The sequence below is a fragment of the Rhagoletis pomonella genome, unplaced genomic scaffold (genome assembly GCF_013731165.1).
Source record: "Rhagoletis pomonella isolate Grant_MI unplaced genomic scaffold, Rhpom_1.0 Rhpom_scaffold_00011, whole genome shotgun sequence".
Lineage (NCBI taxonomy): Eukaryota > Metazoa > Arthropoda > Insecta > Diptera > Tephritidae > Rhagoletis > Rhagoletis pomonella.
The window spans coordinates 29,991,191-30,006,572 of record NW_023458565.1 but is presented as its reverse complement, the minus strand read 5'-3'; the positions used below and the strand labels follow the sequence as shown (position 1 = coordinate 30,006,572).

The following is a 15,382-nucleotide window of genomic DNA, read 5'->3' as shown; positions in this document are numbered from 1 at the left end:
GTACAACAAGTTCAAATTGTCATATGAAATTGGTTTGGTGCAAGTTTAGCTTGTACCTCATGAAGTGTTGCTATTTTTGGTGGCATTCTTAAATGTCCGCGGATGTGTGTGTGATCACTACATTGTTGAGTACTTCAATGTTGTATACACCGACGAAGGTAATCTTGTTACGTTTTTACTGTCTGTGTTCAAACTGCATTTATGTGGTCGGTCAGCAATTGTTTTGAATGTTGTTGAAAAAGAAACAAAATTTAAAGTTTGCCACAAATATAGTCTCCTATTGTTTTTTAGTACTATGAAGAACTGTCTGTATAAGTACAATAGTATGCTAGGCTGGATCTCAATGCAATAGGATTCAAAATAAACCATGCAAACATTGCGCAAGGGTACCCCAGAAGAGGCAGTGTTAGCTACACTACTATTCTCATCACCATAGAACTGATAGGCGACAAGGCAGAACGGAATAGCACAGGTTCGCGCTGAATAGCAAGCTGATACATACATTTGGCCTTACCTTTGACATTTGTATATGAAAACTTACTAAGTACATATTCTTATGCCGAATTTCCACCAGGTATTAAAATGATAAAAAATTGAAGGCGTTTAAAAAATGCCAAGTGGAAAAGAAATTAATTACTATTTTTTTAACGTAATAATACGAATATTCAGTAGTCATTAAATTCATTTCCACTTGGCATTTTTCAAATGCCTCCAATTTTTTGCCATTTCAACGCTTGGTGGAAATTCGGCATTACACTTTAATTTATTTTTAATCTTTACCCTCAAGCCTGAACATCAGGCAGTATTCATTTTTTTTTCTTCAAATTCATATTTATTTTTTGCTGTTAATATTAAAATGTTGCTCATACACCCATGGGCGTAGCCAGGTAGGGGCAAGGGGGTGCTCGAGCCCCCCCCTAACTTTCAAGTTTTCCTTATATATATGTAAAATAGTAACCTGAAATGCCAGCTTAATAGGGTCGAGCCCACCCACAAATGGCTACGCCGATGCATACGCCATGTGCTAACATATTTAGGCAGGAATTTTATCAAAATTAAAGTGAAAGGAAAGCGTTGAAACTTAAATTATGAAGAGGTTTTTTGTCTTCGTAATTTTGAATGAAAATTTTTAATTTATAAAGAATTGCTTTATAGATGACTTATGTATTGCCATCACTTTTTCTTTTGAAAAATGCCAGGTTTTCCCACAAAAAAAAAAAACGGTTTGTAGCACAGTGTTTTATTAGGCAATTAAGCCAGCCCACGCAGCCACACCATTATACTCAGTTACTATACGAATATATTTGTTTCCTTAATTCAAACTAATCTAATACAGGCAAGCATAGCAAATGCGCATCAGCACTGAACCCAATTGGGATTCGCATTGTACGTTGACATGAACATTAATTAGCCGTAATAGTGTAATAGCGGATGGAAAGAAGCAAGTTTAGTGAAGAAATTTTCAGCAAATACAAACAGAAAGCAATAAATGACATGCATTGTTGTGTGAAAAATGTTTTATAATCGCTGAAACATACAAACACATATGTACACATACACACATTCAAGTGTATCTATAAAAATTTGCATGCGATAGTTATACATACATACATACATGGCGTATGATGAATAAATGTTTTACAACCACATATTTGTCACGTAAAAGGGCTGCTAAACCGATAGCGAAAGTTAACATTATTTAGTTTCTGGTAAGCGACCTTAGTTATGACCTTAGACACGCGTATAAGCAATGTGAATGCCGGAATGGCATGAATAACTATTTCTGCGTGGGTAAATTCTCAATTGGGAATTTTGGCAATGATAGCATAGCAGCTACGAGGAATCCCACAACTAATTTGCATCCCAGTGCAGGCTGGAAACGCATTCCCCGTTGCCTAGTTGAACGCGACGGCGCACCATTGGCTGGAACACACCTAAAACGCCAGCTGGCGGTATAAAAGCCCTTGTAATTCGCTGTGCGAGTACACAAACTGTCTTTAGGAGCTGAACGTTAACGGTCAAAACGCGGTAAAAATCGGCAAAACGCACCAGAATCGTGGCAAAGAAAATCGCTAACCGATATGGAAACGCCGGAAGAGAAGAAGGAAATGCAAATGCAAAAAGAAGCATCTTTGAGTAGCATACCAGCAGCTATACAGTGGTAATTGTGGATTAGAAAAAAGTGTTTAAAAAATATGTGAAAATAATTCAAAAGTGATTTGAAATGTGTTTGTGTTAAAGGATGGAGTGCTTACAAATATAAGAGAATACTAAATAAAAATTAAATTTTTATTTTTTTTTTATAAAAATTCATTTCCTTTTCTGCATGCTGCTGCTGCCAGGAAGCGCGCTGCTCTCATGGCTAAAAACGCAGCTTCTTCAAAGGAAAATATTGCCGATGACAGTGATGCAGAGGATGTCGACACAAAGCAACAGATTCAATATGGCAATACATGCCAGGCTACCTGCGGCATTTTGAAAGAATATTGTGATTATAGTACCATTCACGGTTTCCGATATTTGGGTGAAATAAAGCGACCTCGTTGGGAAAGGTGAAGTTGAATAAATGTTGGCGTATTATTAAGAAAGAACCTTGATATGTGGCACTACAAAACCAAAAAAATAACATTTTTCGGGATTTTTCCGGGACAATTCAGTACTTTTCCCGACCTTTTATGAATGTTTAGGGAAGTTTTGAAATTCGTATCGAATTTCCCGTTTCTATATTTTTCTAGTTTTTTTTTTGAACTTTTTGGTACTTTTAGGTAACTTTTTGAACTTTTGAATTTTGGTTTAAGACTTTTTAAAGTTACCGGTTGCCTTAAAAGTTAAAAAGTTAAAATTTTTGCAAACAGATACATAAGTACCTATTACTCCGTGCGACAAAAAACAAAAATTTTTAAAACACACGAAAAAATCAATATATTGCCAAAACTGGGGGCCAAATATAGTAAAACTGCGTTCTTAGTTTTTCCTGACGTCATGATTTTTTTTAAAGGACTTTGAAATTTCCAGGATATGATTGAATAAAAAAATTATTTAAAAGATTTGGTGCACTGTAGAGTAACAAGATGGGTATCAGTTAAAAGGAAAAATTCTGTAGAATTAAAACAAGAATTAAATTTTTTGTTTCACCAGGACGAAAAAATGTTGACAATGTCCTTTTAAAAATTTACCCTTGAATATCCTTGGAAATTTCCAATATTTATTTTTGAAAAAAATATATGTCAAGAACTAATACATATGTAAACTGCCACATCGTCGAATTTCGTCTTTCTAACTTGATTAGGTTTAGATACAAAAGTTTTTCACTTCTCTTTATAAGATATTGATAGTTAACATACGTAAATGAAGATACTAGAATAATTACACTGTACAGCAGTCCGCTGCGTACTGGATCAAAGCTATTTTTTTAAGAGATTAAATCATAGGTAAAAAAGTAATTTCTCCGTTTTCCGAAGTTAGCCTCCGAAATCGAGATATGGGCCTTCGAATTTCGAAATAGGGTCTTTGAAAAAAAAATATTTTTTATTATTATATGTAAATAACTAAAAAAAACTAAAAATACAGTCGTAGACCGCCTTTTGCTCTTATTTAAATGGTTTATAACTTTTTTTTTGCAAACCTATATTACAGGTGCTATAACTGATTTTTAAAACATTGGTATCGTTGTAAACGTGATTAAACCCCTTTTCTATATGCATATTTGTATACTTCGTATGTAAAAATTTGAGAAAAAACACTTAACAGGAAAAAATACCTTTTTTTATAAAGAAAAACAAAACAATTAAAAACCGCCTTTCTCCTGGTGTACATATTTGTATGCTTCATGTATAAAAATTTGAGAAAAAACACTTGAAAGCAATAAATACCTTTTTTTATAAAGAAAACTATTTTAAACAAAAAAATTACTAACCGATTTTAAAAAAATTGGTATCGCCGTAAAGGCTACCGGAAAACTTATACTTTCTTAATCCCAAAAAAATCGTTGTATATACACAAAAAACAAATATAATTAAAAACATTTTTCCCTCTATATAAACTCCTGCCCCCCTAGATGAAACGCTGGCTACGCCCTTGTATACAAATCAATTAAAGTATTTAAGCAGGTATATCATATAGTCAGTTTGATCTTTTAGAGCGCATACATGGTTCTATAATAAAGATTCCAATATCTTTATTTATGTATATTCTAACTATCAATATCTTATTAAGAGAAGTGTAAAATTTTTTTATCTAAAACTAATAAAGTTTGAAGGATGAAATTCGAGGATGTGGTAGTTAACATATTAGTCCTTGACATATATTTTTTTCAAAAATAAATAATGGAAATTTCCAGGGACATTCAAGGATAAAGTTTTAAAAGGACATTTTCGATACTTATTCGTCCTGGTGCAACCAAAAATTATTTTTTGTTCTATTCTACTGAATTTTTCCTTTTAATTGATACCCATATTGTTATTCTACAATGCACCGAATCTTTTGAATAATTTTTTTATTCAAACTTATTCTAAAAATTTCAAAGTCCTTTAAAAAAAATCCTGACGTCAGAGAGAAAAACTAAAAACGCAGTTTTACTATATTTGGCCCCCAGTTTTGGGAATATATTGATTTTTTCGTGTGTAAAATTGACTGTCGCACGGTGTTATTTTCACAAAGTAATAAAATTCAACAGTTTTATTGAGCTTACCGCCATTTTTTAGTGCAAAATGTTGTGGAAAAACAATAATTTATAGATGGTAGGAGTTATTTTTAGACCAAAGTAACTTAAGGACGAGTATAACCTAAAGTTAAACACATTACCGTTGCTCTTGATTGTAGTTGGGTAAACAAAATGAAACAGTGGAAAAAGCAACAACAGTTTACATGGCGAACTTAACTCAGTGGGTAGAACACCGGCTTTGTACGCCGGAGTTGCTGTTTCAAGTCCCTCAAGGGAAGAATGGTCAATGGATGCAGTCAGGAAGAGCGGATCCATCCGTGTAGACACACGGACGGATCGAAGCTCGACAAAAGGTGGTAGGTGGTGGGGTCTATTCGGAAAAGTTAGGCATATCATTCAGCTTCTGCCTCCCTAATTACTGCAGTGTTTTTCAGGCGGAACTGATGGTTATCTCAAAGGCCGCGTCACTGAACCAGTGTGATATGATTCCTAGTCATGACATCTACACACATCTTCACTGACAGCCAGGCGGCGGTAAAATCTCTGGGAAATATGTCGCTGACTTCAAAAACAGTTGCTCAATGCCGCCGATCTCTCAACGAGATGGCTGAGACATTCAGCACACACGTTGTCTGGGTACCTGGCCACTGCGACATTCAGGAAAACTGCAAGGCTGACGAACTCGCGTGTCATGGAACGACATTGCCTGATACAGACATAAGGGATACTCCCGGAATCCCTCTTCAGACATGCGAATATCTACTGAATGAAAAACACATAGAGCAGACCTGTCATATTGTTAAACTCTGGCCCGCCATGGACACCCAGCGCACCAAGACTGTCCTTAATCTAAGGAGGCAGGACATTCGCATAGTGGCTGGAGTTCCCAATGGACATTGTCTGATTGGATTACACGCAGCTAGACTAGACGCACCCTGGAACGACTACTGCAGAAGCAGGAAACCCACATCTTCTCCGTCATTGCCCCGCTCTGTCAAAATGGAGAGCAAAAGCTCTCGATGACCTGAAAGAGGTGAACGTCAGAAGTCTTTGCACATTCTTGCTAAGCACCAAGTGGTTTACAAGGGGTGGGTATAATTAAAAACCCTCATGCGGCATCACAAAGGACCCTGTTTCTAAGTGAGTCCTACTTCTGGACTGCCGCTTACTTAATTGTTTTTTCTTTGATATAAAAAACACCTGAATTATAGTGTTTAAAGAGACAACTGTGGTGATCAGTTGCAGTCGATTTTGATTTAGACAAGTGCCATAAAAAATATTGATATCTTGTCCAAAAACATTTATCCCTTATAAATATACATATTTACTGTTTTTGTTTAACGACGATTGTATATTTTTATTGGATTAGTGTAAATTAAGAAAAAGCTATGTGATGCTAAATTGGCTGGCGAGTAAAAACCTCACCTACACAGATATTTTCGTTCATAGTGTTACGAGATAAAGCGACCATTCATGATTAGTAGTTGGGCACTATGTCAATAATCAATGAGTTTTAATTTCGTAGGACGCATTTATTTATTTTTTGTTAGTTCTACGTTGGCGAGGAACGCCTTCCCAAACAGTTTAAATGTAAATTTGCCGACGCTGGCCAATCTTACATCTTTTCTTTCTATTTCGCACCTCCTGCAGTAATCACTAATCGTCAAACCCGTTTTAAGGACGTAGTTAGCTAACAAATGTTATGTGAGGTTGAAGATGATTTTCCAAACAAATTTAAAAGGTTAGATTTTTCCGGAAAAAAAAAATTTAACAGAAAATTTTACTGGGGCTGTCGAAAATGAAGATCTTCTTAGGGGAAAGTAAAAACATTCCAATTTAAACATGGTAGACAGTTCTAAAAAAAAACGTAAAATTCAACTTCAAAGGAAAATTTTCTTCTATCAAGAGCTCTTAAATAAGTTTACAGCTCTCAAGAAAAAATGGTCGTAAACATATTTATTTCTTCAAAAAAAAGTACTGGAAATACAAAGTATTTTTCAAGCAACAGAAATAATGAAAAAAAATCTTTCAGATTTTTCTTAAGTAAAAAATTAAATTTTAATATTAGAAATGCAAGTTTGAAGTTGCTAATATTACATTTACATTGGACCAAAATGCGTGATTTGAAATCAGTCATTTGAAGGTGTTTACACTGCTTGATCCGCATTTGCTTTGACTTCTCATCAAATGAAAAGGGAAGACAAAAACAAAATGTATGTAAACAAACACTACATTTATTATATTGTTAACACTTTGTGGACACAACAGGGCAATTATTCTTTGATTTAACTTAAAATGTGTAAAGCTCTTGTATAAATTAACAATTTTTACACACAAATTTCAAAGATTTATTTATTTCGTTGTGTTTGTTTTGTGTTTGAAAAATTCCAAATGTCAAAGACAAACCAAAGCTTTTGTGGAACTTTTGTTTCTGAGTGCGTTCAATAAAATAGTGCGGCAATTGGAACGCATTTGTTTCGTGATTTTGTGTAAATGCGTCGAAATGCGTCATTCTGGAAATGTGAATTTGTATGGAGAAATGCGTGATTTGGCCTCGCATTTGAGGTTTCTCGCCCAAATGACGCATTTGGGCTCAATGTAAATGTAATATAAAGGTCAACGGTAAGCCCTAGCAACTTCAAACTTGCACTTTATTGTTCTAAAATTTAATTTGTTACAAAACTCCGTAATACGGTTGCCAGACGTACTGATTTTATCAGTACAGTACTGATATTTGAACTCTTGTACTGATTTTTTTCATTTTTTCAGTTAGTACGCTAATGTCCTGATTTTTCAAAATTTGCGCTGATTTGTACTGAATTTTCAATTCAAACAAAATACCTTAGGATTTACTTAAGGTTTTTACATAACGTTGGAACTTGCTTAAACTGCACTGTAAAAAGTAAGAAGAAAATAATTTAATTATAGTTGACATGTTTCAAATAATATTTGATATTGTCAAGAAAATAATACTATAAAGAGATCAATCGTTTTATAGGCATATCGTCAGTTGCGATATTATGATGGAGCTTAAATTATTTAAAAAGAAGGATGACTTTTTTGTCGGGTCTGGTTAGTTATCTTAAAAATATTATCCAGTTTAACAACAGCAAATTTTAATATTCGATTGGCTTTTGCCTATAGCTTACAATTCTTTTTTCTAAAAATTACTGCATTGTAAAAGAGCTTTGCATACAAGACATAGAGTTAGTTTCTCTTTTTAGCGAATTCTTAATTTAAGCCATGAGGAAATATAGATGAAGTCCTTAGATACAGGTACTTTTCCGCCGTTTGAAAAAATATGCATTGTTTTTCAATACCATACCCAAACGAAACAACTGTGAGGATCTTAAGTATAAAGTTTGCTTCCTTACGCAGAGAGAGAAACCGGCTCTTAATTAAAATTTTTTAAAGTGAACTTCAAATTCAAAATAATTTTTAAATAAAATGTACAGAAGATGGAAATGATCTCCTTATTGCTATTCAAAAGTGGCACAAATATAAAATAATTTATTGGCTTCTGTGCACAATGATGTGTACACTCATGTCAAAATGAATAACACTTTTATTTTTATAAGCTTTTATTTATGAACTATATTTTATTTATAACAAAATATTGTCAAAAACAAATACTCTGGTGTTTTAAATCGTTATCTGTTACTTACATTCATAATTTTGCTTTATAAAAAAGTGTACTGAAAAGTACCGATTTTTTTAGCAAAAAAAGTCTACCGTACTGATTTTGTGCATAAAAAATCTGGCAACCCTACTGCGTAAAAAAAAAATCAGACTAAAAAGTAGTAAATTTGCATGACAATTTATTTCCTGAGTTTTGCACAAAGTTAAGAAATTATACTTTTAGTAGTGGCATTGTTAAATAAAAAACTTTTAGTTATAGATGTAGTTATATATTTTAAAATAAGCTCTTTCGATTGGTGTTATCAGTTTTTTAATATCTCCTTTAGTTAGATATTATTGGTAATTCAGTATAAATTTATTTAATAATGCAGTTATACTAAACTAAACAAGATCTTTCAAATGGTGTTATCCAGTTTTTGATATGTTCTTTAGTTTGCGAGTTATTGAGTAAAATCTTTCGTTAATTTAGTACAAATTATTTAAGAATGTCGTGAACTCGTAACATTCGCAGAGACTTTGGAAAATATTTGTGCTCGCGTTTTTGAGAAACTGCATTCCAAACTGCAATCGCGATTTCCCAAAACCTGCCGAAGGTAACGTACGACAATATTTTATTCAGCCGACGATATGTAATTGAGGACTACAGGAATTAGAGAATTTTTAAAAGTGGTAGGCTAGACTTTGAAAGATTTGTGGATAACACATATGTAGGTATATTGTAGATGTCACTTCAGAGCTTATAGGAACTGCGCGTGATCAACGAAATCTCAGTCTAAATATAAAACACTATTTTTTTTTTTTTAAACAATAAATCACCAATTGATTTAATTCTAAATTTTACTAATTATATGGAAACAATTTCCAGACTTTTTTGGGTATTCGTGCTGATCTTCTCCATTTACACTTGCGCCACGCTTATAATGAATATCTGGGATAAATGGAACAACAATCCAGTCATTGTTTCTTTTGCTGAAAAATCCACACCAGTATGGCAGATACCATTTCCGACTGTGACAGTTTGTACCGAAACCAAGGGCAGGCAGAGAGTTTTCAATTTTACTGAAATCTATTGGAGAATCACCGATAAATTGAACAACGTCACAGACGAGGAGTTGACAGATGAAGAGTGAGACACTTAACTTTACTTTATATTGCTTTGGAGTAACTAAAAGTAAATGTAAATAAATGAATCTTCGCAGACGCGTGCGCATGGAAGCTATGGCGCAGGTGTGTGACGTACATTTGTTTGCTGATTTGAAATTTGGACATAAAGCAACATCAGCTGCTAAGGTGGTCGATGCGTTGGCTGCAGTAACGCCACAGTTCAATGAAAGCTATTTGCATTGCAAATGGCGTAATTTACCGGAGAATTGCCAACAAATGTTTCAGAAATTTATAACCGAAGAGGGTGTATGTTATAGCTTTAATTCGCTTAGTGCCAAGGAGATCTATCGACCGGAGGGGTGAGATTTTGAGATTGATTAACAGGACAATTCTGGATAAGATCGTAAAAAGTCTGCCATCAGACAGATGGCAACTAGTAGTTCTAGTAATTCTAGTACAAAGGTCTTAGAAAAGAAGCTTACTTGTTTGTGGCGAAAAGCTATTTTGAGAGAAAATACTTGTATGTCAGTTAGCTCGCTTTATCGTTTTAATATAATTTTTTATTTAATTTTCTTTTATAATTAGCTTTCATTAGCTAAAAAAATATATATATATATCGAGCCCTAACCGCCAAAATAACGTAAGCGACATTTTTTTCAAAATTTTCTTTTAGATGCAGAAATATTCTTAGAGCATCTAGATACATTTCTGAATCAAAAAGAAAATTTTGAAAAAATGTCGCTTACGTTATTTTGGCGGTAGGGCTCGATATATTGTTACCTTAATTCACTAGGGCTCTAACCAAAAAATTTTTTATTTTACAGGAGAAGCAGAAAACATCATAAAAATAGTATCATAAGCAGGTAGGGCTTTTTAAAAAGTGGCATGTAACTCCGTGTAAAATTTTTACTGAAGTCGTATTTTAACACATCCTACCAAAATCTGTGAAAAACGCAATTTCGAAAAAAGTGTTGATGAGCGCCTTTGTGAATTAGGTTGACGATATATATTCTTTAAAATTTATTTGATTTTTAGAAACTTATTTTATTGAATTTGTTATTAGTTTAATATTTTATTGGATTAAAAAGTACATGTTTTTCTAATTTCATACGATTTTTAGAAACGTATTTTTTTGCTGTTATTCATTAAAATATCATTTACGTTTAATTTTCAAATTTTATAGTTTAAAAAAGAAAAAAATATATTTATATGTTTTCATTTAATTTTTATGATCTCACTTCGAATAATTTTTTAGTTTATTAATTTTCTTAATTGTATTTTCTTTTATATTAGTACTATACTCTTTTATGATTTTTTCTTTCATAAAATTTTTAAAAATATTTTTATTTTCTTTTCTTTTTCAATTTAATTTTCTTCTATTCATTACTTTTATTATTTACAAAAAATTAAAAAATTATTGCTAAACGACCTCCTCGTTATCAGATCTTTCAATCAGTCTTTCAAAAGACAGTAAAGAGATTTTAAGATAGTTGCCAGAATTGAAGATTGTCTTTTGTTTTTTCGAAAGACTGCGATGAACTAAAAGCCTAATTTTTAATGAGTTACGGCATTTACATTTCTTTTCCAAAGCATAATAAGCGAAATGCTTTTCCAAACTGACAACCGCACTGCTACCGATTGGAATGTAGAGGACGGCTATAGCGCCAGCGCTGATCCCGAAACATATCCTGAACGGGTGCTTGGTCCTGGCGCACGCGCTGGCCTTTATATGGTTTTGAATGGTTTCGAACAGGATTTCGATAATTTGTGTCGCGGTCCAGTGCAGGGTTTTAAGGTGCGGTGCGAGCGGCATATTGAAAATAACTGTTCCTATTCTATGTAGTGCTTATTTACCTTTCAGATTATTTTGCATACACCCGGTGAGGTAGCGCAAATCTCCAAACAATACTTTCGCATACCATTCGATCAGGAGGTGCTCATATCGATTAAACCTAAAATTATCACCACTTCGGAGGGTTTGCGTTACTACGAACCGCACAGGTAAATAAACAAACAAAAGTTTAATTTTTTATGAAATCGCATTTTGTTTTTGTTTTTTTCGTTTTTGAATTTCCACAGACGCCAATGCTACTTCCAAAAGGAGCGCCATCTGCGCTACTTTCAAATCTATACGCAAAGCAATTGCGAACTTGAATGTCTGTCGAATTTTACGTTAAGCAAATGTGGCTGTGTTAAATTTTCGATGCCCCGTAAGTGAGAAGCCTATAATTTTAGCCTCCTTTTTCAAAATATTTTTTGTTTTTTTTTTGTTTATTTGCCGCTAAAAGACACCCCTGATACGCCAGTTTGTGGCGCGATCAACGTGAAATGCATCAATGAAGCTGAGGATGAGTTGCTGCTGAAAGAATTCAATCAGGGTGCGGAAACGGCTGAAGAAAATGTGCGTGGACGCACCGAATGCGATTGCTTGCCCTCTTGTACTTCCATAGCCTACGAGGCGGAGATTTCACAATCCGATTTCGACTATAAGCTAGTGGCGAATACATTTAAGGAGGAAGAATCAACACGTTTCAATGCAAAGTGAGTATGGCACGCATGGAATCCGAAAAGTATGCAATATGAACTGAAAAATGCGGTTAAAGTACAAATAGAATTGCTTGTGGATATATATGTAATGCACCGAAAGAGGTATATGGGAAATCGGTAAATTTTGATACAAAAATTATTTCTAAATTTTCTATTGCACTTTGGCTTTCATGCTGCATACTTTTAGGCACAATAAGTAGATTAGTCTACAGATATTTAGCGGTCGAAATTTCGCAGATTTATAGAATAATTGTTTCCCTATGTTAAAAAAAAATATATATATCAATACTTGCTCTTTTTGTGTCTCTTTTCAGCAATAAAATGTCGCGTGTCTCAATATTCTTTAAGGAAGCACAATTTCTTACCTCGAGACGCTCTGAATTGTATGGCACCACTGACTTTCTTGCCAACTGCGGCGGTTTGCTGGGCCTCTTTATGGGCGTGTCTATATTGAGTATTGTGGAAATAGCATATTTCTGCTCGGTGCGCCTTTGCACCAACTTGCGCATGCGTCATACGCGCCGTAAAGAACTGGAGAATAACGACGAGATAGTGAAGGATGCTTAGAATGTTTTTTTTTCGCAATTTTATTAAAACATACTCTACCTTAAATGCGCAAAAAGTATTCTTCTTCTAAAGCTATATAAATTTATTGAATGTTTTCAGATGAGTTTTGGCTAGTAAATAATGTTGTGGAACGATTTCAATAAGTTGAGGTAGAGAAATTTAAGTAAATGTTGCAAAATTTATTAAATGAAATTATGAGATTATAACCGTTATATTTAATTTTTTAAGTTTTGTTAGCAACTTATTTGTAATTTTTTAACACATTGTAGAAAACTCGCGATTTAAGAGTTCCACTAAAGTTAAAGTTGTTGTAATGCATATGATTCTATATTGTTGTCTTTCGTAAAATTTGCATAGAAATATTAGTAAAAGTTATACAAAAAAATACGGTGTTAATTAATTTAGTTTCATCCCATCATACTGCTAAAGAGAAAAAACATTGATCGTTTTCAAATACTGATCGTTTGATTGATGGGCGAGAGCCACGATGCCTAAGTGCGTGCAATCCGACGACCAAACATCGACTCAGATCACTCTTGTTGCAGCCTAGAAACGCACACGCCTCTGTGCAGCAACAAATTAAATGATGCAGAATGTCACGGAACTGCCGAGAAGAAAATGTGCCACTTACAGGGCCAAGTAGCTATCGGGAGCAACGCGAACTTTGTGGGATCAATACATAAATCTGAAGAGAGACGCGAGACGTATTGGCCGCGATAAGAAGAGAGAGGCCGAAATATGGGAGTGCGAAGAGCTTGAAATGCTAAGCGATAGGAAAAAACGCCAGAAAATTTTATTAGAAAGTTAGGCGATTTACGGAAGGTTTAAACACCCGTGGTGAGCTTGCTTCAATTGAGGAGTGAACTTTTCTCCACCCTTCTGAATGATGGCAACGCTGAAACCAGTAGAGAAAATGAACCCGATCCCGAGAAGAAGAACAGCTAGCGAAAAAATTTTTGAATAATTTTAAATTTTTAAGTTGGTAAATTCAACACCAAAGTAGTTTCGTTCGTTAAAAAAAGGAACAGTCCAGCGCCTTCGTCTTGGTCTGCAGGCTGTATCGGAGACACAGCCGCTAAATTTAAACGAAGAGTACGTGATATGGTTAAGAGCACATCCAAGTTAAAAACGAAAGCAATCTTCGATCGATTTTGTTATCGCAATTTTTTATCGATATTTTTATTGATTTTGCTATCGATATTTTCGGAACTTATCGATATAATAAACGATATTTTTTATTGATTTTGTAATAGATTTTTTTATAGATGTTATAATCGATTTTGTTATCGATATTTTTATCGATTTTATTATCGATATTTTTATCGATTTTGCTATTCATATTATTATCGATTTTGTTATCGATATTTTTATCGCTTTTGATATCGATATTTTTTTCTTAGTGTGTGCTTTCGTTTTTGATTTGGATGTGCTCATAACCATACAGACCAAGACGAAGGCGCTGGACTCTTCCTTTTTTTGTATTTAACTATTTCTTATAGGTCCCTCAAAACCCCAATGAATGCAATGGGGAACCCAGAAAAAAACCCCAGCTAAAAAAAATGGTAATGTAAAAAATTTATATGTAATGATTATTGGAAAACTCCTGAAAAAAAACAGAGTTTTTCCATAAAAGAAATACTGATTTTCAAGACTTCTATAATATTTCTACGAAAACTTGGTTTTCCCCATATAAAATACATAGAAAACTTCGTGGGCTTTCAGGCAGTTCTAAATAAATTCTTTTTTAAACAAAAAATTACGGGTATCCGCAAATCAACATTTTTACTAAAATACATACATATGTAGACATGTAAATATGAATAGACAATGCCCGTATATGCACATAAATATGCAATTCCAGTTACATACAAACACATGCGTGTATACTTAAACCATCAGCTTTCCTTAAAAATCAATGCCAGTATTTATGCTGATGTTTGCGTAAATTGAGATGCTATTGTTTAAATATTTGCCTACATAATTAACTTAATTCATTTTGATTTCCAGTGCTAATGTGAGAGTACCAATAACGAACTTAATGGATAAACCAGCTGGTAGATTGAAGATGTACATTCATACATACATAAATATGTGGGTAAAACGCAACATCCAGGAAATGCTTTGCTAATTGTTTGCACAAGCAAAACAAACAAATGATAGACGAATGTATAAGGGCTAAAGATGCAGATAATGACATTGATGATGATTATAATGATAATTATTCCAGGCACCCAGATGCATGCACGCACACATACGCTGATGAAAGTAAGTCGGTTGCAAGTGCTGCAGAGGAGTTCGTTAACTTGAAGTTCTATCTGTGAGGTAACCAAATAGAATACCTGGCAAATACTTACATACGTGTGTGTAAATGGCAAGGAAGGTATATTGCCGCAAGCAAAAGTGATGTAGAACATATGAAGCAAATTGAATAGGCAATCATTATATCTGTATTCTGGTAATTTTCAATTTAGGCTATTTACTAGTGCAAGCTGTATGAATGGGAAACAAAATTTCGACTATGAGAATTTGAAGAGGACTACATAGATGGAAACCGTGCAGAAAAAATATAACCGAAAATTGGATTCGTGATTAGTGCACGCTGTACGAAAATAATCACCACATCGCAATATTTGTGTGCCTTCGATTTACGAAAACCATATGGACTCTGGTAAAATTGCTCTAGCCAGTGGTAAATCGAGGAGACTAAATCCTGATGGCTGACTGAGCAGTTTACCTGGAATTAGCACAAGTCGCTTTCTTTTCCGTGGCCTTTAAAAATCAGGAGATTAGAATGTATTTATTTAAAAGCTTAGCCAAGCTAAGCTGTCCTTTATTAATTAAATCGCTCATAACGTAAATTCC

The 15,382-nt window shown here is 33.9% G+C and overlaps 1 protein-coding gene across 1 annotated transcript; it reads left to right on the top strand.

Moving 5' to 3' along the window:
- The first annotated feature begins 2,081 nt into the window (after positions 1–2,081).
- LOC118747073 (pickpocket protein 28) lies at positions 2,082–12,520 on the top strand. The gene is made up of 9 exons (XM_036481065.1): positions 2,082–2,161; positions 2,343–2,552; positions 9,168–9,428; positions 9,502–9,765; positions 10,997–11,201; positions 11,268–11,407; positions 11,486–11,616; positions 11,695–11,947; positions 12,268–12,520. The coding sequence occupies exons 1-9, from the start codon at positions 2,082–2,084 to the stop codon at positions 12,518–12,520; spliced, it is 1,797 nt and encodes a 598-aa protein (XP_036336958.1).
- The last annotated feature ends 2,862 nt before the right edge of the window (positions 12,521–15,382 follow it).

What these genes read in the sequence shown, in the direction of transcription:
- LOC118747073 (XM_036481065.1), top strand. Translation starts at nt 2,082, where the DNA reads ATGGAAACGCCGGAAGAGAAGAAGGAAATGCAAATGCAAAAAGAAGCA. An exon ending in AAGCGACCTCGTTGGGAAAG is followed by an intron (nt 2,553 to 9,167) that starts GTGAAGTTGAAT and finishes AACAATTTCCAG; the next exon opens with ACTTTTTTGGGTATTCGTGC. An exon ending in GAGATCTATCGACCGGAGGG is followed by an intron (nt 9,766 to 10,996) that starts GTGAGATTTTGA and finishes TCTTTTCCAAAG; the next exon opens with CATAATAAGCGAAATGCTTT.